Here is a 22,352-nt window from a genome sequence, read left to right as displayed (position 1 = left end):
AAAAATAATTTGCGCAATCTTCCGATAACGGTAGCGTCTCCATTTTTTGTGATCTGGGGTCAGGTGAGGGTTTATTTTTTGCCTGCCGAGCTGGCGTTTTTAATGATACCATTTTGGTGCAGATACGTTCTTTTGATCGCCCGTTATTACATTTTAATGCAATGTCGTGGCAACTAAAAACAACGTAATTCCGGCGTTTCGAATTTTTTTCTCGCTACGCCGTTTAGCGAACAAGTTAATCCTTTTTTTAATGATAAATCGGGCGATTCTGAACGCGGCGATACCAAATATTTGTTGGTTTGATTTTTTTATTGTTTTATTTTGAGTGGGGCAAATGGGGGTGATTTAAACTTTTGCTTTTTTTTTTTTTTCATATTTTTTTAAAACATTTTTTTTTAACTTTTGCCATGCTTCAATAGCCTCCATGGGAGGCTTGAAGCTGGCACAACTGGATCATCAGATCGCTGCTATTTAGCTGAATTGCAGGCTTGCTATGAGCGCCGACCACAGGGTGGCGCTCACAGCAGGCTGGCATCAGTAACCATAGAGGTCTCTAGTACCTCTATGGTTACCATCCTGACGCATTACCGACCCCCAATCATGTGACGGGGGTCGGCGTTGCGATCATTTCCGGCCGGGTGTCGGGAAATGCCTGTTTGACAGCGGCATTTAACTGGTTAATAGTGGCGGGTGAATCGCGATTTCACCCGCCGCTATTGTGGGCACATGTCAGCTGTTCAAAACAGCTGACATGTCCCGGCTTTGAGGTGGAGCCCACATCAAAGCAGGGGACCCGACCTCCGCCGTAATAGTACGGCGGAGGTCGGGAAGGGGTTAATAAACAAATTTAAAAAACAAAACAACCATAGAGGTCTCAAGGAGACCTCTGGTTGTGATGGCAATGCACCGATGACCCCCGATCACGTGACGGGGATCAGCGATGCGAGTAGTTCCGGCAGCGTGGTCGGCAGCGCTTGTTAAATGCCGCTGTCAGAGTTTGACAGCTATATTTAACTAGTTAATGGGTGCGGGCAGATCGCGATTCCACCTGCACCTATTGTGCGCAAATGTCAGCTGTTGAAAACAGCTGACATGTCGCGGCTTTGAGGTGGGCTCACCGCCGAAGCCCATGTCAAAGTGGGGGATACTGCCAGCTGACGTACTATTCCGTCAGCTGGCAAAAAGGGGTTAAAGAGGGTAATTAGTTAATTGCGATCAAATTATGAAATTAGCAATGTGCTGATTACACACTTACTTTCCAGGTTATATCTTCCTCATCGGACCCATTATGGATGTAAATGACATCAAAGAAAAAATAAGGGGACTGCAGCATTTTCTGTAGATAAAATGCAAGATTACAATTATATATAATGGCTTTTAACTGAGAATCATGGAACATAAGCAACAACAACAAAAATAAAATAGTTTTCATCTAGTGGAAAACACAAAAAAATGGACACTGCTAGAATATATGTAGAGTGGGGTGCTACAAAAACCCTGTAAAAATAACTGTCAATTGAGAAGAAAAAGACAGGGAAGAAAACGTGTGCACACCCAATAAAATGAAAATATTTGATTTTATTAGGGACAATATATAGCAAAAACAACAGACAAAAAACAAAAACAAAACAAGATTTTTGGTTACTCGCCGCAAAATCTGTTTCTCAGAGCCTTCATTCGGGGACACAAGAAATCATAGGGTGTGTGCTGCTGACACTAGGTGGCTGACAATATGCACAAAAAAATAGCTCCTCCCCAACAGTATATTCCCCACCAACTGGCACTAACATAATCAGTTATAGAGAAAGCAGTAGCAGAAGTAAAAGAAGAATACACAAATTCAAACTGTAACAGTATAAAAACCATTAACAAAGCTGTCAAACATGTGCCATGTCCCCAGTGAAGGCTCCAAGAAACAGATTTTATGGTGAGTAACCAAAAATCCTGTTTTCTTTATCCCTTCATTGGGGGATACAGGAAATCATGGGACGTCCCAAAGAAGTTCCAAGGGAGGCAAACAGCACAGACTCCATTCATGCAGGGGAATTAACCACCGCCGCCTTCAAAATTCTCCTGCCTAGGTTGGCATCAGCTTAAGCGTAGGTATAGACCCTGTAAAAATGTGTGACTTGAAGACCAGGTTGCCGCTTTGCAAAGTTGTAGAGGGGATGCCCTTTGATGAACAGCCCAGGAAGCACCCATCACTCAGGTAGAGTGGGCCTTAATCCCAGGGGGAGGAGCTCTGTTCTTAATCTGGCATGCCGACCGGATCCAGCGAACAATCGTAGCCTTAGAAGCCGAGAGACCTCTATGCGCACCCTCAGGGACAACAGAGAGAATCCGTCCTCCGGAAGGGGGCGGTTCTAGCGAGGTAAATGTGAATCTCCCTTACTAGGTCCAACCTGTACAGTGAACGCTCCACAGGGTGCACTGGAGATGGACAGAAAGAGAGGACAATGTCCTCATTGAGATGAAAGGAGGCACTAGTCGCAAAACCACCTTGTCATGATGGAGAACAAGGAAAGGTGAGTGACAAGAAATAGAGGCCAGATGCAAAACATGCCTGATGGAAGTAATGGCCACGATAAAAACTACTTCCACAAAAAAAAGTAGAGAGACTTTTTGCAGCGGATCAAAGGGGGAGCTCCTGAGGGCCTCCAGAACCAAGTTGAGGTCCCAGGGATCCGCTGGCATTTGGTTAAAAGGGGCTGCATAGGCCACTCCATGAAGAAAAGTTCTGACCTGAGAACGAGTAGCCAAGTTTTTTTTAGAAGAGGATCGACAGTTTTAATATTGAAACCTGGAAAGGATCCATCCTTGCCTGATTCTTACAGACCCATCTCCCTCCTGCAAAGTGACATCAAACTGCTGGCTAAGATTCTTGCAAATGGATTATCCAAGGTGATTACAAGGATAATACAAGATAATCAAACTGGATTTATACCAAACAAGACCACCTCAAATAATATAAGGCGATTATATATGCGGATACAGCTTAGTTCAAAATCCACGGGAACAAGGGCGATCCTTTCCTTAGACACCACCAAGGCATTTGACAGCGTCAAATGGAACTTTTTGTGGGCTGTGTTAAAGGGCATGAAATTCAGAGGTTACATTTATTTCAATTATCCAGTTATTATATAGTTCTCCTAGGGCAAAACTCCAGGGTAACGGTCATATATCGGATTGTTTGATCTGGAAAGGTTAACACGGCAGGGATGTCCCCTGTCAACCCTTCTTTTTGCAATAGCCATAGAGCCCATTTGCCTGTTTGATACGAAATAATCCTGCAATCTCTGGCTTTCGGTGTGGGTCAATAGAGATGAAAATCTCTCTATACGTGGATATGCTTCTTTTTTTGGGTGGACCTAGACACTTCTGTAGGACCAGTAATGGACATTAGAACAGGAGCAAATCGGTACTTATGCCTGTTGATCCTCTTCCAGAGGAATAGTCATCGAAGTATACACAAATTCAAATAGTATACTCTTAAATATTTATGGTTAATGGTCTCTGCTAACCCTCAGGACTTTCATTCACATAACTTAGCCCCCCTGGTGTTAAAATGTAGGTCTAAGGTGGATATATGGTGTCGCCTCCCAATGTCTCAAGTGGGAAGAAGTAATCTTTTGAAAATTATCCTAATGCCACATCTCCTTTATCTTCTTCGTAATACTCCAATTTGGATTCCTAGGTCTTTCTTTCAAAAAATACATGGGTTGTTTCAGGAACTCATCTGGATAAAACAGTAACCCAGAATTAAATTTGATTTGAAACCCTGCAAAGGGGAAAGGATAATGGGGGCCTAGCAGTTCCAAACGCTTGGTTATACTTCATAGCCTCGCAGCTACAGAAGTTTCACAGCTGGGGTACAACTGACCACTCTGGAGCTTCGGGTCAGCTAATAAAGGAGGGCACTAAAACAGGAGAAACCACTATTAGCTATTGAGGCTGGTTTTCTCAGGGAAAATGAGTTAACGGTTCACACTCTAAATTTGATCTATAAAATCTGGGATAGGGGCAAGGGTTTCACAAATTATTCCCCTCTGTGGCACAATTTTAAACTAAACGAAATAGCTAAACTAGATGACTTTGGTGAAAGGAAACGCAGAGGGATTTTGATAGTGACCCAAATAATACGTGACGGATCAATCCAAAGTTTTGATCTGATTCGCTCTGGGTTTGGCATTCCACATAGAATTTTCTATCAGTATTTGCAGCTTCGTCATGCCTCCCAGACACAAATTAAGACTACTAAGGTAGATATATCTAATCACTATATCTTAGATTTATTAGCTACAGCATCTAATACGAAGGGCCTTATTTCCTCCATTTACAGGATATTACCCTTTTATTGAGATAAGCATCCCATGATGGTCAGATCAAAGTGGGACGAGGATGTTGGCCCCATATCTGAAGAACAATAGAATTAAATACTAGAAACAACACCTACACTATCTTTATCTGAGTCCCAAAGAATGTCCCAAATTTCCCTTATCCACAGGGTATATAAGACACCTAATATATTGTTTAACCCCTTTACCCCCAAGGGTGGTTTGCATGTCAATGACCAGGCCAATTTTTACAATTCTGACCACTGTCCCTTTATGAGGTTATAACTCCGAAACGCTTCAACGGATCCTGGTGATTCTGACACTGTTTTCTCGTGACATATTGTACTTCATGATAGTGGTAAAATTTCTTTGATAGTACCTGCGTTTATTTCTGAAAAAAACGGAAATTTGGCGAAAATTTTGAAAATTTCGCAATTTTCAAACTTTGAATTTTTATGCAATTAAATCACAGAGATATGTCACACAAAATACTTAATAAGTAACATTTCCCACATGTCTCCTTTACATCAGCATAATTTTGGAACCAATTTTTTTTTTTGTTAGGGAGTTATAAGGGTTAAAAGTTGACCAGCAATTTCTCATTTTTACAACACCATTTTTTTTTAGGGACCACGTCTCATTTGAAGTCATTTTGAGGGGTCTATATGATAGAAAATGCCCAAGTGTGACACCATTCTAAAAACTGCACCCCTCAAGGTGCTCAAAACCACATTCAAGAAGTTTATTAACCCTTCAGGTGTTTAATAGGAATTTTTGGAATGTTTAAATAAAAATGAACATTTAACTTTTTTACACAAAAAATTTACTTCAGCTCCAATTTGTTTTATTTTACCAAGGGTAACAGGAGAAAATGGACCCCAAAAGTTGTTGTCCAATTTGTCCTGAGTATGCTGATACCCCATATGTGGCAGTAAACCACTGTTTGGGCACATGGGAGAGCTCGGAAGGGAAGGAGCGCCGTTTGACTTTTCAATGCAAAATTGACAGGAATTGAGATGGGACGCCATGTTGCGTTTGGAGAGCCACTGATGTGCCTATACATTGAAACCCCCCACAAGTGACACCATTTTGGAAAGTAGACCCCCTAAGGAACTTATCTGGATGTGTGGTGAGCACTTTGACCCACCAAGTGCTTCACAGAAGTTTATAATGCAGAACCGTAAAAATAAAAAATCATATTTTTTCACAAAAATTATATTTTTGCCCCCAATTTTTTATTTTTCCAAGGGTAAGAGAAGAAATTGGACCTCAAAAGTTGTTGTCCAATTTGTCCTGAGTACGCTGATACCCCATATGTGGCAGTAAACCACTGTTTGGGCGCATGGGAGAGCTCAAAAGGGAAGGAGCGCCGTTTGACTTTTCAATGCAAAATTGACAGGAATTGAGATGGGACGCCATGTTGCGTTTGGAGAGCCACTGATGTGCCTAAACATTGAAACCCCCCACAAGTGACACCATTTTGGAAAGTAGACCCCCTAAGGAACTTATCTGGATGTGTGGTGAGCACTTTGACCCACCAAGGGCTTCACAGAAGTTTATAATGCAGAGCCATAAAAATAAAACAAAATTTTTTTCCCACAAAAATTATATTTTAGCCCCCAGTTTTGTATTTTCCCTAGGGTAACAGGAGAAATTGGACCCCAAAAGTTGTTGTCCAATTTGTCCTGAGTACGCTGATACCCCATATGTGGGGGGGGACCACCGTTTGGGCGCATGGGAGGGCTCGGAAGGGAAGGAGCGCCATTTGGAATGCAGACTTAGATGGAATGGTCTGCAGGCGTCACATTGCGTTTGCAGAGCCCCTAATGTACCTAAACAGTAGAAACCCCCCACAAGTGACCCCATATTGGAAACTAGACCCCACAAGGAACTTATGTAGATGTGTTGTGAGAACTTTGAACCCCCAAGTGTTTCACTACAGTTTATAACGCAGAGCCGTGAAAATAAAAAATCTTTTTGTTTTCCCACAAAAATTATTTTTTAGCCCCCAGTTTTGTATTTTCCCAAGGGTAACAGGAGAAATTGGTCCACAAAAGTTGTTGTCCAATTTGTCCTGAGTACGCTGATACCCCATATGTGAGGGTAAACCCCTGTTTGGGCACACAGGAGAGCTCGGAAGGGAAGGAGCACTGTTTTACTTTTTCAACGCAGAATTGGCTGGAATTGAGATCGGACGCCATGTCGTGTTTGGAGAGCCCCTGATGTGCCGAAACAGTGGAAACCCCCCAATTATAACTGAAACCCTAATCTAAACACACCCCTAACCCTAATTCCAACGGTAACCCTAACCACACCTCTAACCCTGACACACCCCTAACCCTAATCCCAACCCTATTCTCAACTGTAAATGTAATCTAAACCCTAACCCTAACTTTAGCCCCAACCCTAACTGTAGCCCCAACCCTAACCCTAGCCCTAACCCTAACCCTAGCCCTAACCCTAACCCTAGCCCTAACCCTAACCCTAGCCCTAGCCCTAACCCTAGCCCTAATGGGAAAATGGAAATAAATACATTTTTTTTTATTTTTCCCTAACTAAGGGGGTGATGAAGGGGGGTTTGATTTACTTTTATAGCGAGTTTTTTAGCAGATTTTTATGATTGGCAGCCGTCACACACTGAAAGACCCTTTTTATTGCAAAAAATATTTTTGCAATACCACATTTTGAGAGCTATAATTTTTCCATATTTTGGTCCACAGAGTCATGTGAGGTCTTGTTTTTTGCGGGACGAGTTGACGTTTTTATTGAAAACATTTTCGGGCACGTGACATTTTTTGATCGCTTTTTATTCCGATTTTTGTGAGGAAGAATGACCAAAAACCAGCTATTCATGAATTTCTTTTGGGGGAGGTGTTTATACCGTTCCGCGTTTGGTAAAATTGATAAAGCAGTTTTATTCTTCGGGTCAGTACGATTACAGCGATACCTCATTTATATCATTTTTTTATGGTTTGGCGCTTTTATACGATAAAAACTATTTTACAGAAAAAAATAATTATTTTTGCATCGCTTTATTCTCAGGACTATAACTTTTTTATTTTTTTGCTGATGATGCTGTATGGCGGCTCGTTTTTTGCGGGACAATATGACGCTTTCAGCGGTACCATGGTTATTTATATCTGTCTTTTTGATCGCGTGTTATTCCACTTTTTGTTTGGCGGTATGATAATAAAGCGTTGTTTTTTGCCTCGTTTTTTTTTTTTTTTTCTTACGGTGTTTACTGAAGGGGTTAACTAGTGGGCCAGTTTTATAGGTCGGGTCATTACGGACGCGGCGATACTAAATATGTGTACTTTTATTGGGTTTTTTTTTATTTAGATGAAGAAATGTATTTATGGGAATAATATTTTTTATTTTTTTTTTCATTATTTTGGAATATTTTTTTTAATTTTTTTTACACATTTGGAAAATTTTTTTTTTGCTTTTTTACTTTGTCCCAGGGGGGGACATCACAGATCAGTGATCTGACAGTTTGCACAGCACTCTGTCAGATCACTGATCTGACATGCAGCGCTGCAGCCTTCACAGTGCCTGCTCTGAGCAGGCTCTGTGAAGCCACCTCCCTCCCTGCAGGACCCGGATCCGCGGCCATCTTGGATCCGGGGCTGGAGGGAGCAGGGAGGGAGGTGAGACCCTCGCAGCAACGCGATCACATCGCGTTGCTCCGGGGGTCTCAGGGAAGCCCGCAGGGAGCCCCCTCCCTGCGCGGTGCTTCCCTGCACCGCCGGCACATCGCGATCATCTTTGATCGCGGTGTGCCAGGGGTTAATGTGCCGGGGGCGGTCCGTGACCGCTCCTGGCACATAGTGCCGGATGTCAGCTGCGATAAGCAGCTGACACCCGGCCGCGATCGGCCGCGCTCCCCCCGTGAGCGCGGCCGATCGGCTATGACGTACTATCCCGTCCAGGGTCAGATAAGCCCAGGGCACCTCGACGGGATAGTACGTCTAAGGTCACAGAGGGGTTAAAATTGGGGCTCGGACTGAAAACTCATGCCCAAGATGCAGCATGAATGGGCCCATCTGATGCATATGCTATGGGAATGTGTTGATACAGGGTGGGGGTGACCTCCCTGATTAAACGAGTATTCGGGATACAGATACAACTTGATCCTAGGGTGTGCATGCTGGGACTTCTGGGGGTGGGGGTAGATTTAAGATCCCCTGTGACTACCACCATTCTGAGAACACTTTCAGGCCAGGAAAGTGTTAACATTGCACTTGTAAGGCTACGTTCACATTAGCGTCATGCGACGCAGCGTCGTCGACGCACAACGACGCATGCGTCATGCGCCCCTATCTTTAACATTGGGGACGCATGCATTGCGTTGTCATGCGTTTTTGTGAAAACGCACGACGCATGCGTCGTTTTACTGCACCTGGGGTGGCGTCGGAGACGCTACATGTTGCATTTTTGTAGCGTCGATAAAACGCATGCGTCGCACTTGCGTCGCTCGTGCGTCGTCATTGCGTTACAATCTCCCATTGAAACCAATTGACAACGCACGTGATGCAAGTGCGTGCGTCGTGCGTGCGTTGTGCGACGCATGCGTCGTTAAATAAAATTACACAAAAAAGTGTCTAGACAGTGTCTAGACAGTGATAAACATCCCCCATATATAAAGAGAATGTTTGGATTGTTTGTCACTTCTGCTGCAGCATAGCCAACACACCAGACGTCATCATCTGCTGTCCAGAGATGTAAGTATAGAATGATTCTGCGCATTTTCTACATGTTTTATTTTTAAATTGTTTTATTGCAAGTTGTGTATTATATTCTGCACTGTGGTTGTGTAAAGACATTGTTGTATTTTTAGTCTGGTTGTGATGTATGGCGTTGTATAGAATGGCGTTTAATTGTCTCCGGCCATGATTATTGTTCTTTCCAGGATTGACTTTTCTTTTCCATTTATTGGTTTGGGGGTGTTTTTTTATTCTGTTGTGATGTATTTTTCTTGCGTTATATGATGGCGTTTCATTGTCTCCGGCCATGTTGGTTTTATTGTAAAGTATGGTAGTATAGAATGATTCTGCGCCTTTTCTACATGTTTTAAATGTAATTATTTTTATTGCAAGTTGTGTATTATGTTCTGCACTGTGGTTGTGTAAAGACATTGTTGTATGTTTCTGGTTGTGATGTATGGCGTTGTATGGCCTTTTATTGTCTCCGGCCATGTAGGTTTTATTGTAAAGTATGGTGGTGTATCCAGGATTGCCGTTTCTGTCCTTAATTTTTGGGGGTTGTTAATTTTTTTGTTTCAAAAATCTATTGTGTTTTTTGGGTTGCTCCGTGCATGCTGTTCCAAATTTTTATTTTTTTTTTTAAATAGAAATGTTTGCTTTTTTTAATCAGATTCTGAGGTATTTAAGGTCTTTATATTTAGCCGTTTTCTTTTTTTTTTTGTTTGCCGTTTTCTTTTTTTTTTTGTTTTTTTTTTTTGAATTGTCACGTATGGCGGTATGGTTTGGCTTTTCTTTTGACTTTTGGCAATCAATGTAGTAAAAATTGTGTTAAAAAAAACTGTCTTTTTGGATTACGACATAGGGTCTGTTGTGTATTTGTTTTGTTATCTTTAGGCTTTTGTTTACTCTGCCATTGTGTTGTCTATGCCATTGTTTTTTGTTTCAATGTGGCAGTGTTGTTTGCTCAGCGTTAGTTCAGTTGGCATTGTACAATAAAGGTACCTTCACACATAACGCTATTGTTAACGATATCGTTGCATTTTGTGACGTAGCAACGATATCGTTAATGAAATCGTTATGTGTGACAGCGACCAACGATCAGGCCCCTGCTGGGAGATCGTTGGTCGCTGAAGAAAGTCCAGAACTTTATTTCGTCGCTGGATCTCCCGCGGACATCGCTGGATCGGCGTGTGTGACACCGATCCAGCGATGTCTTCACTGGTAACCAGGGTAAACATCGGGTAACTAAGCGCAGGGCCGCGCTTAGTAACCCGATATTTACTCTGGTTACCATCCTAAAAGTAAAAAAAAACAAACAGTACATACTTACCTACCGCTGTCTGTCCCTGGCGCTGTGCTCTGCACTCCTCCTGTACTGGCTGTGAGCGTCGGTCAGCCGGAAAGCAGAGCGGTGACGTCACCGCTCTGCTTTCCGGCCGCTGTGCTCACACAGACAGTACAGGAGGAGTGCAGAGAAGCAGAGCGCCGGGGACAGATAGCGGTAGGTAAGTATGTACTGTTTGTTTTTTTTACTTTTAGGATGGTAACCAGGGTAAACATCGGGTTACTAAGCGCGGCCCTGCGCTTAGTTACCCGATGTTTACCCTGGTTACCGGCATCGTTGGTCGCTGGAGAGAGGTCTGTGTGACAGCTCTCCAGCGACCAAACAGTGACGCTGCAGCGATCCGGATCGTTGTCGGTATCGCTGCAGCGTCGCTTAATGTGAAGGGGCCTTAAGTGCAATGTTCTTTGTGGTTGAAATGTAAATGTATTGTTTTTTTTATATATTTTCCTATGTTCCGCTGTATTGTGCATAGGATAAATTTTATTTTGTTTTTTATTTCAGAATTTCATCTAGTAAAAATGGCCAGCGAGTCAAGCATCACCCCACCGCTTAGGAGTCCGGTGTGTACATGATCTACTGTTGCTTACTATTCGGTGTCATTTGTAGACGGGTCACTCAACTTTTTTTAAACTATTTTCCAGGCTTCTTCAAGTGAGGAGGAGAGCCAGGAGGAACATAGCCCGCAGGAGCAGAGACCACGGGACCAAGCTGTGGTGGCAGGACGGCGAGTAAGTTTTTATTTCAAACAACCTATTCCTTTTTTTTCTTTAACTTTTTTTTTTGGGTATGGGGGGTGGTGGAGGAGGTTGGGAGAACAATTTTTATCTTGCAAACATTAATATTTTCCAATTATTCTAGGTTTCACAACGGGCCCATGATGAACCACTGGACATCGACCTCATGGTTGCATCCATACAGGAGCGAGGCCCGTTGTGGGACAGCCGTGACCCCCGGCACGCGGACCAGGGCGTGTTGCGCCGTTTGTGGCTTGAGGTGGCAAAATCGCTGTGGGATGGCTTCGACAGCGCTTCCCCCGCGGTCAAAGATAAATTTCGTAAGTATTGCCGAAATGCTGCTCTGACCCATCATGCCAGGATACACAACCGTCTATGATGTCTTCTATTGGGATTGCACACGGTTGCGTTATCAATTTCAATATTTTCTCTCAACCTAATTTTTTTTTTTTTACTTTAAACACAGTTAACCCCTTACCGGCATCGGACGTACTATACCGTCCGATGCCGGCTCCCCTGCTTTGATGCAGGGCTCCGCGGTGAGCCCGCACCAAAGCCGGGACATGTCAGCTGTTTTGAACAGCTGACATGTGCCCGTAATAGGTGCGGGCAGAATCGCGATCTGCCCGCACCTATTAACTAGTTAAATGCCGCTGTCAAACGCAGACAGCGGCATTTAACCACCGCTTCCGGCCGGGCGGCGGGAAATGACGTCATCGCCGACCCCCGTCACATGATCGGGGGTCGGCGATGCGTCTCCATTGTAACCATAGAGGTCCTAGAGACCTCTATGGTTACTGATTGCCCGTCGCTGTGAGCGCCACCCTGTGGTCGGCGCTCACAGCACACGTGCAATTCTGCTACATAGCAGCGATCAGCAGATCGCTGCTATGTAGCAGAGCCGATCGTGCTGTGCCTGCTTCTAGCCTCCCATGGAGGCTATTGAAGCATGGCAAAAGTAAAAAAAAAAAAGTTTAAAAAAAATGTGAAAAAAATAAAAAAAACATAAAAGTTTAAATCACCCCCCTTTCGCCCCAATCAAAATAAATCAATAAAAAAAATATCAAATCTACGCATATTTGGTATCGCCGCACTCAGAATCGCCCGATCTATCAATTAAAAAAAAGTATTAACCTGATCGCTAAACAGCGTAGCGGGAAAAAAATTCAAAACGCCAGAATTACGTTTTTTTGGTCGCTGCGACATTGCATTAAAATGCAATAACGGGCGATCAAAAGAACGTATCTGCACCGAAATGCTATCATTAAAAACGTCATCTCGGCACGCAAAAAATAAGCCCTCAACCGACCCCAGATCATGAAAAATAGAGACGCTACGAGTATCGGAAAATGGCGCAATTTTTTTTTTTTTTAGCAAAGTTTGGAATTTTTTTTCACCACTTAGATAAAAAATAACCTAGTCATGTTTGGTGTCTATGAACTCGTAATGACCTGGAGAATCATAATGGCAGGTCAGTTTTAGCATTTAGTGAACCTAGCAAAAAAGCCAAACAAAATACAAGTGTGTGATTGCACTTTTTTTGCAATTTCACCGCACTTGGAATTTTTTTCCCGTTTTCTAGTACACGACATGCTAAAACCAATGATGTCGTTCAAAAGTACAACTCGTCCCGCAAAAAATAAGCCCTCATATGGCCAAATCGACAGAAAAATAAAAAAGTTATGGCTCTGGGAAGGAGGGGAGCGAAAAACGAACACGGAAAAACGAAAAATCCCCCGGTCATGAAGGGGTTAAACATATGAAGACCAGATGGCGCTCCATGAAGGACTGTTTCAAGAGGGTCATGAAAAAGGAGGGACAGAGTCGTAGTGGTGCTGCAGCATTAAGGACCTCAATATATAAATACAATCGTATTTTGCAATTCCTGCGACCGGTCCTTGAAAGCCGAGAGTAAGTATAGTACCTATTCCCACACCTCGTTTGGAAAACATGCATATTCACGTAGTATATTTCCCAGCCACGTAGTTTATTGCCCAGCCATTTATTTTGGCAAGTACGAAGTATACAGCACACAGACAGATAGTAGATTGGCCAGGCCCGGGCAATATTTCATAGTGGAGTAGTATATTGCCCATCCAGGTTTATCCCAGATTTAAAAAAAAAAGGAAAAATATAATAGACACGGCATACCTTCTACTCCAAGGCAGGTTATGTTCCCAGGGTTGCTCAGCTCGCAGGACCTGTGATGACGTCTCGGTCACATGACCGTGACGTCATGGCAGTTCCGACGATAAGCGTAATTGTCGGGCGTTACAAACGCCAAACATGGGTGACTATTTAGAAAAAAATAAATGTATTCTATTTTTAATACTGATGCGGCATATGCAGTGTCAATATTAAAAATTGGTTAACATTAACGGCGGCAATGGATACCGCCGGTAAAGTTAATTAATGACAGGGGAGTATGCGGGCGACAGGCATTCACTGCGGGGAGTAAGGAGCGGGCATTTTAATCAGGCCTGTGACCCGCGCTGATTAGTCGCATCAGCCATGTCAGGCAGCTGGCCGGTTCAATCAGCAAACCGTTACGACTGACAGACTGAACTAACCCTTAACAATTATGTTAAATTATAATGTGTGATGCAATGTTAACTTTTACACAGGTGGTGACGAATGTGAAATGTTATATTTTGTATACTAATGGTTTCCTTATGTTTTCACAGAACACACAGCAGCACCCGCGAGCCTGTCCGACCCTCTGGAGCGGTCCTTCGTGAATCGCCATCTGACCCGTCACAGCAATCCCACAGCGAGAGCAGGTCTGCACCACCACAATCTGGCGAACCGGCAGCCGGTCCATCAGATGTTCCCCTGGCCGAGGCCTCTGTCGCTCCTTCCTTCGGGTCTTCCCGACAGCATCAGCGGGCCAAGGACAGGCCGCTACTGCCCGAATTTTTGCATTTGAGCACGGTCTTCCAGAATTGTTTCAAGGCGCTGGGCGATAGAATGGACACAGCTCTGTCCAATATCGACCGGCGTCTTCAAACAATGGAATCGGAGCTCTCGAGGCCGGCCAAACATTTTTTTAGTGCCATTGAGAAGGGCATGGTGGAACATCTTACGCCGGAACTCCAGATTTCGGTGATGCAGGCCTGCAACAATGCATACGTGACTGCTCTGCAGCAGGCTCGGGTCATGCAGTCAGCGACTACAATGCCCGCAGTACCATCGCTGGCTACCATGGCTCCGACTCCTGCTGCAGAGCACCAACACAGAGCTCCGCGTGCCGAGGGCCACCGCCGCCGCCACCATAGAACAGAGCCCCAAAGTTCTGCTCCTGCCAGGCCTTCAAGGGCACAAAGACGGGAAGCCGAACCACACCCAGAGGGAGAGAGGAGAAAAAGAAAGACCAGAACTACAACGTCGGCTATGGCTGCTCCAAGAACTAGCACACCCAGTACCCAGCCTGGGTCTACCCGGAGCAGGAGTAGCCATAGCCAGTCCACATTGGCTAGGACACTGGTCGTCCCTCCTCCCTCACTTCCTGCATTGGCATTATCGCCACCCTCAACAGGCTGGACTGACGTCGGCATCCCGTCCAGTGTGTTAAAATATGGTGGTTCCTCCCCCTCGTCTCCTCTTCGTTCTCCTCAACCCACACCCAAACTGGAGGATATCAATCCCCCTTTGTCGCTGACGTTAATACCCCTTAACCTTTACCCATTTTTTCTTTTTGTGTCCCCAGTAATAAAATTGTTAATTTGATCAAAAAAAATACGGAGTTTCTTTGTCTAAAATAAAGTTTGCACCAAATCACACCTTGCGCCGTATAAACAAATCTTGTGTTTGTAACACCTGATGTGCAATGTCTGACACAATTTTATCAATTTTTTGTTCAAATTTTTTTAGGGCTGGCTTTCATTGTACTATGAGATGTTACAAACACAAAGAGCATTTCACAATATATCAATTTTAAAACCTACCGTAAAGGTACCATCACACAACGATTTCATTAACGATATAGTTGTTTTTTGTTACGTAGCAACGTTATCTTTTCTGAAATCGTTATGCGTGACAGCGACCAACGATCAGGCCCCTGCTGGGAGATTGTAGGTCTCTGCGAATGATCAGGACCTTTATTGGGTCACTGATCACACGCTGTCATTGTTGGATCGGCGTGTTTGACACCGATCCAGCGATCGATATCCAGGGTTACTAGCGCAGTGTTTTACCCACTCAAAAAATTGAAAAATACCAAAAAATACTACACACTTACATTACGGTGTCTACCACGTCCCTCGCCGTCATCTTCCCGCAGTGAATGACACTGTCATTCCCGGCCGTAAAGTAAAAGCAGAGCACACCGTTGACTTAAACGCTGTGCTGTGCTTTAGGGCTGGCACAGTGCGGAAAGCTGACGGCGATGGACGTGTCACACACCGGAATGTAAGGGTTTTTTGTTTTACATTTACAATGGTAAACAGGGGAAACATCGTGAGTGCGGCCCTGCGCTTCATAACACAATGTTTACCCAGATTACACGGGGACTTGGTCTTTTTTGGTCGCTGGAGAGCTGTCTGTGTGACAGCTCTCCAGCAACCACACGACGACTTAACAACGATCACGGTCAGGTCGTATCACTGGTCGGGATCGTTGGTTAATCGTTTTATAATGGTACCCTTAAGGTTATTGGTCAGGTGAGGTGGTAGCAATGTTCACAGTGTCGCCACTATTTGACTCTGGACGTATTCCAGCATCATGAGTCCAATAGTGTAAACTCAGTAGAGTTTAGCAAACATGATTGTCTCCCTCCTTGTCAAGCCAGGTTCCATATGCAAATAGTCTGCAAGATTAAAAATGGTTGACAAGGTGGGAGCCGATCATGTTATATTTTAAAACTATGGAACATACGGCTGAACAATTTGTTTGTTTTGTCACAGTCAATTTGGGTACTGGTGCTCACATTACTAAATTTTGTGGGACACACATTAGTTTCTAGAACATTGGATTTTAAATTTTGTTTAATTTGGAAAAACATATGGGAGATTTGTTTTGTTAAAACGGAAAGGCACAATAAAGAACTTTATTTCAAAACACAACACAGTAGAAATTCAGGGGACATTACAACATTTAAATAACATTACATAGGCTGGTAAAATGTCATGGACTCAACAGTGTTTACATGACAGTGTTTTGATTTTATCAGTAAAACCAAGATGAAATATAAATTAAACCATTTCATCTTGCCATGAAACACGCCCAACATCTGAAACAAAGTATGCAGCAAATCGATCCCTCATATGAGCAATTTCCAAAGTTGTCCTCAGAGGATGATCTTGATAATCAGGCAATGGATTTGGTATGGGTTCATCTAGTTCCACGTTGACTCTCTCTTTATCAATAATATAATTGTGGAGAACCACACAAGCCTTCACCACCTCATCCACTGTCTCAATTTTCAAATTTATTGCGGATCCTAAGATACACCATTTGGAGACAAGGATTCTAAAGGCGCACTCCACAGTTCTTCTGGCCCTGGACAGTCTATAATTAAAAATACTTTTTGTGCGGTCCAAGCCCCGACTGGAGTACGGTTTCAGTAGGTTGGCACTCATTTGAAAAGCCTCATCCCCAACCACAACAAATGGCATGGCCGGGCCTTCGGTGTTGGGAAGAGGTCGTGGCTGGGGGAAATTAAAATTGTTCTCGTATAATCTTCGGCCCATGTCAGACTCCTTAAATGTCCGTGAATCATTTGCACGGCCAAACGCTCCAATGTCCACGGCGAGAAACCTGCAGTCCGCACCTGAAATTGCCATGAGCACGGTGGAAAAGTATTTTTTATAATTGAAAAACAGAGATCCACTTCTTGCAGGCTTTGTAATCCTAATGTGCTTCCCATCCACTGCTCCAATACAGTTAGGGAAAGAACACAGTTGTTCAAATTTTTTGGCGTTGGCCTCCCATAACACTGTCGTTGGTATTGGTAAAAATTCCTCCCGGAGGTTGTCCCACAATGCGCGGCATGTGTCGGCAATAATACCCGAAAGTGTGGAGACTCCAATCCGAAACTGGAAATGCAGTGATCTCAAGGTCTCTCCGGTAGCCAGGAAACTGACAAGAAGAAAAATAAATAAATTTAATTTAATTACATTGTTATAGAATAAATTTTCATTTTTAATTCCAATCCCCCACCCCACAAAAACAAAACACGTTACTTTAAAAAATGGCAAGAACATATAAATCCTTCACATTGCATTACGTACCGTAGAGTCACCAGCAGACGTTCCTCGGGGGAAATTGATTTACGGAGCTGCGTGTCCTGCCTGGAAATGGCTCCTTCCACCAGACGCAGCAGATAGCGGAAGCTGTTTTGAGACATCCTGGTGTACTCAAAGTATTTATCCTGGTTGTCATTTAACTCGCCAAACAAACAATGGTAGGCTCCACGACTCTCTCGGACTTCCACTATAGGGTGTAGCCAAAAACGCCGACGACTCCTTCTCCGTAGTTTATCTCTTTTCCTCTGTTCATGACAGGCAATAGCGTAAGCAATAGCAATGGCAAAATCCAGCTCCATATTGAGGTAGATACTCTCCATGGGACGCTCCATCTTGATGCTGTAAAACCACGCAATGGTAGGAATTTATCTATGCCGGGGTATATATACCACAATTCCATTATACCCACCCTCTTCTATCCATTGGTGGTATTATCTAGTGTCTAGACACTAAATTGGGTTGAAAAATGACATCATTGTTTGACAACGCATGCGTTGAAAAACGCTGCGTTTTTCGAAAAAACGCTACAAAAACGCACAAAAAACGCAGCGTTTTACGACGCATCCGTTCAACGCATGCGTCTAAAAGGGTGCGTTTTTGTGTGCGTTGCCAATGCGTCATGCGTTGCGTCGACGACGCTGCGTCGCATGACGCTAATGTGAACGTAGCCTTAGACCGTAATCCCCCAACATTAGAGGAATTGAAAGTTAAAATTAATTAAGACCATTTGCCTGGAGAGAAGTACTTACATTAAAAGGAACTCAATAAAATTTATAAATATATGGGAACGGTGACTTGTCATCCCTGAGGTGACATCTGTGGACTTACTCAGAATAATTGTACTAAACCATTTAGCTATTTTGGCTTTTTAAATATTGTATGTTGAGGACATATAAATACCAATTATTTTCTTTCCGTAAACATGCTGTTAGTGAACATACAACCAATACTAGTTTTGGTATAATCCGTGTATTTAATAAAGTGTAACCAATCTTTGGGAAAATCTTCACTCGGGACAAAATTGATAACTTAGTTTGGCATGGACTACCTTGGCAGGTATAGTAGTATATAAACTTTACGGGTATGTGCACACTTGCAAATTTGGCTGCGGATCCATGCGTTGTACAGTACCATGTAAACGCATGGAAAACCAAATCCGCAGTGCACATGCTGCGGAAAATTCTTTGTGCGGATTCCACAGCGTTTTACACCTGTTCCATAATTGGAATCCGCAGGTGTAAAAACTGCACAAAATCCGCAGTAAATCCACAGGGTGTTTTACCTGCGGATTCTGCAGAATCTGCGAGAAAAAGTCCACAATGGAATCTACAACGTGTGCACATACCCTAAGGGTTAAACTTGTTTATTAAGTTTATCGTGTTTGTGCTATAATGTACAATGTATGTAATTGTTTATTTGATTTTATAAAATCAATAAAAATTATCTGATTTTAAAAAGAAAAGGATTGACAGCGCAGAAATTTAATAGAAGAATAGAAGGGAGAAAGTCATAGATGCGGTGTGATTAGCCTTACACCAATAGAAAAAAGCTTTCCAACTACGATAATAAACTGGAGACGATGTCAGCTTCTGGGCCTGAATCATTGTCTGAATCACTGGCCATAAGAACTCAGACTCTCTTAGAACTGTGGTCTTAACAGCCACGCCATCAAATTGAGAAACCGAGAATTCCTGTGGAAGATGGGACCCTGGGAAAGCAGGTGTGGTCTGTCTGGAAGCCCCCAAGGGGCGTCTGCGAGCAGATTGATGACCTTTGCATACCAGAACCTCCTGGGCCAAACCGGTGTTATTAGGATGACCGCTACACCTTCTGCTTTGATCTTCTTCAACATCCTGGGGAGTAGGGCAAGAGGAGGGAACAGATACAGAAGAGCGAACTGTGACCAGGGAATTCCCAAAGAGTCAGTGTCCACCACTAGGGTTGCGGGACCTGGAAACTGACCTTTCTGTTCTAATCGGGACGCCATGAGATCCACGTCTGGAGTGCCCCACTGAAGGCAAATCAAATGGAAGACATCCTGATGTAGGGACCATTCTTCCGCCGCAAGGCCCTCAAGGCTGAGAAAGTTGGCAGCCCAGTTGTCTACGCCGGGAATATGCACTGCCGCAACCATGTTCACTGCCCAGAGAAGAATCTAAAGGGCTCCAGGTTCATCCCTGCTGGTTGACACATGCCACCGCCGTGGAGTTGTCTTTCTGAATTCGTACTGGAAGGCCCTTGAGGAGGTTCTGCCAGTGAAGAAGAGAAAGAAGGATGGCTCTGATCTTGAGGAAACAGATTAGCAGGGAGGTCTCTTCTGCTGACCATCACCCCTGGACCATGAGCTTGCGGTAAACAGCTCCCCAGACGAGGCTGGTGTCTGTTACCAATAGCCAGTGAATGGGAAGGAAGGACCAACACTGAAGAATGAGGGGAGAGCAGCCACCAGTTTAGGGACACTTTGATTAGAGAGGAGATCTGGACTGGGCGGTCCAGAGAAAGAGGAGATCTGTTCCACCGGAGCATAACTGAGCAAATGGGATTGTCTTTGCAGCCACCACCATTCTGCTCAGAACCGCCATATCCGAGTTGAGGGAAGGAGACTGCAGGGCCTGAAGAGTGAACCCCCATTGAAGAGCTTCTCTCTTCCCAATGGGGAGAAAGATCCTTGCTAAGCAGGTGTTGAAAGGCATGCCCAGGAATATCGGACGCTGGAAAGGAGCTTTGACGAGGATATCATCGAGGTAAGGTATGATCACTTGACCTCTGATCCGTAGGATGGCCATCACCGCCGCCATTACCTTTGCGAAGATCCTGGGAACGGTTGCGAGACCGAAATGCAATGCGGTCTTGCCATACGGCAAAACGCAGGAATCTCTGGTGTCCTGAAAAAAATCGGGACATGGAGATAGGAGTCTTGAATATTCACTGAGCACAGGAACTCCTGTGATTCCATGGAAGCTATTACTGAATGCAGCAATTCCATCCTGAAAAGGTGTAGTTGAACCCTTTTGTTCAGTAACTTGAGATCAAGGATGGGCCAAACTGACCCATCCTTCTTTGGAACCACAAAGAGGTTTGAACAGAAACCTGCAGAATGTTCCAGAGGTGGAACTGTTACTAGGACACCTGAATGGAGGAGAGAGATGATGGCTGCGAAAAAATCCAGAACCAGGGAGAGGTCCCTGGAAGGGTGGGATTTCAAGAACCAATTTCGGGGCCGCGAGATGAATTCTATTTTGTATCCTGAAGATAATACCTCTTTGAACCAGGCGTTGTCGACAAAGGTGAGTCAAGCATCCCTGAAAGACAGAAGACGACGTCCACCCAGGGAAAATCCCTGGGTGGTGGAAAAACGTCATGCGTTTAAAAGAACCAGGAGGAGGGTATCATTTTAAAAGAGGCCCTTTCTCTTCCCTGTTGATTCTGCGGCCTCTCATGGCATGAGAAATCTTCCGCAGATGTGAAGAGACGAAAAGGTCAAAACTTACTTTTCAGGTGAGGGCACCGTGGTTTCGCCTGAGGAAAGAGAGAACTCGTCCCTCCGGTGGCCTCTTTTATCATTTGGGCCAGCCTGGTTCCAAACAGTCTTTATCCTTGGAGGGGCAAATTGGTGAGGGATTTCTTAGAAGACAGATCCGCCTGCCACGCCTTCAGCCAGATGGTTCTGCGGATGGCCACTGGATGTCTGAGCAGCACATGAGGTGCTATCGAGAGACAGATACTACATACGAGGGGCGATCCAAAAGTAATGATAATCGGTTATTTCTATTGCACACAGAAATTAAAATAAAATGTTTTCTTCTCTCTTAGGTACCCACTAGTCCAGGAAAAAAAAATTACTTAAATAGACCACGATTCCCGGGAGCTACATTCATTTAAATATGAACTGCCGAGGAGTGAACATCAAAATGGAAAAAAACAAGCTCAGAGCTGTCATCAAATACCTCTGCTTGAAAAAAATGACTACCAAAGACATACACAGCGACTTGGTGGAAACATTGGGGGACTCTTCTCCTCCATATTCCACAGTTGCACGCTGGGCCAAGGAATTTAAGCTGGGAAGAACATCGACGGAAAATGAACATCGTGAAGGACGCCCATCCACGTCCTTCAATGAAGAAAACGTGAAAAAAGTTGAAGAAGTTGTATTGGCAGATCGAAGAGTGACTATCAGGCATATAGCTGAGGTCACAGGGATCTCATATGGCAGTATTCAAAGAATCCTTGCAAAAGTATTGCATAAGAGAAAGGTCTCCGCGCGTTGGGTGCCAAAAATGTTAACCGACGAACAAAAGAAGAAACGAGTTGACATTTCAATAGCAAATCTTGAAAAGTTCCAAGCAGACAAGGAAAATTTTGTGTCACGTTTTTTGACCATGGACGAGACCTGGATCCACCACTTTGATTCCGAAACTAAACAACAATCGATGACATGGAAACGAGCCGACGCCGAAGAAATTCAAAGTGTCAAGCTCAGCAGGGAAGGTTATGGCGTCCGTTTTTTGGGACGCTGAAGGAATTAGTATGGTGGACTATTTGGAGAAGGGAGCCACTATTACGGGCTCCTACTACGCAGAACAAATAAGAAGATTGCAGGAGGCTATCAAGGAGAAAAGGCGCGGCAAACTGCGGGCTGGAGTGTTGTTTCACCAAGATAACGCGCCGGCTCACAAAGCTGCTGTTGCCATGACTACCATTCAAGAAGCCGGCTTTGAACTGGTGGAATACCCCCCCATTCACCAGATCTAGCCCCCAGTGACTTCTTTCTCTTTCCTCGGCTCAAGGAACACCTTCGGGGCAAGAAATTTGACGACAGTAGCGACGTGATAACCGCTGTTGGGGATTTTTTTGAGGGTCAAGATCAAGAATTTTTTTCGAAGGGAATTCTAAGTTTAGAAAAGAGATGGACTAAATGTATAGACTTGTTAGGAGACTATGTAGAAAAATAAATTTATTTTTTGACTATATTCATTGTGTTTAGTATTGATTAT

General features: G+C 43.9%; 2 protein-coding genes across 3 annotated transcripts in view; both read right to left on the bottom strand.

The window, feature by feature from the left end:
- BABAM1 (BRISC and BRCA1 A complex member 1) overlaps positions 1-22,352 on the bottom strand; it is a 64,859-nt gene that overhangs the window by 2,027 nt on the left and 40,480 nt on the right. Inside the window, exon 8 of one of the 2 annotated variants that reach the window (XM_069739128.1) lies at positions 1,256-1,336. The exons of the other annotated variant lie outside the window; for it this stretch is intronic. Within the exon in view, the coding sequence (XP_069595229.1) occupies positions 1,256-1,336 (81 nt within the window). The remainder of the gene's footprint in view (positions 1-1,255; positions 1,337-22,352) is intronic. 2 annotated transcript variants of the gene reach the window in all.
- Positions 16,151-17,777, bottom strand: LOC138658139 (uncharacterized). Its single transcript, XM_069745676.1, has 2 exons — positions 17,344-17,777; positions 16,151-17,191 (listed from the first exon to the last, which is right to left on the bottom strand). Exons 1-2 carry the CDS (start codon positions 17,688-17,690, stop codon positions 16,306-16,308), a joined length of 1,233 nt encoding a protein of 410 aa, XP_069601777.1. The 5' UTR covers positions 17,691-17,777; the 3' UTR covers positions 16,151-16,305.

This window comes from Ranitomeya imitator, chromosome 1 (genome assembly GCF_032444005.1).
Source record: "Ranitomeya imitator isolate aRanImi1 chromosome 1, aRanImi1.pri, whole genome shotgun sequence".
Classification (NCBI taxonomy): Eukaryota; Metazoa; Chordata; class Amphibia; order Anura; family Dendrobatidae; genus Ranitomeya; species Ranitomeya imitator.
The sequence above is the reverse complement of the archived record's forward strand: the minus strand, read 5'-3'. Positions and strand labels throughout refer to the sequence as shown.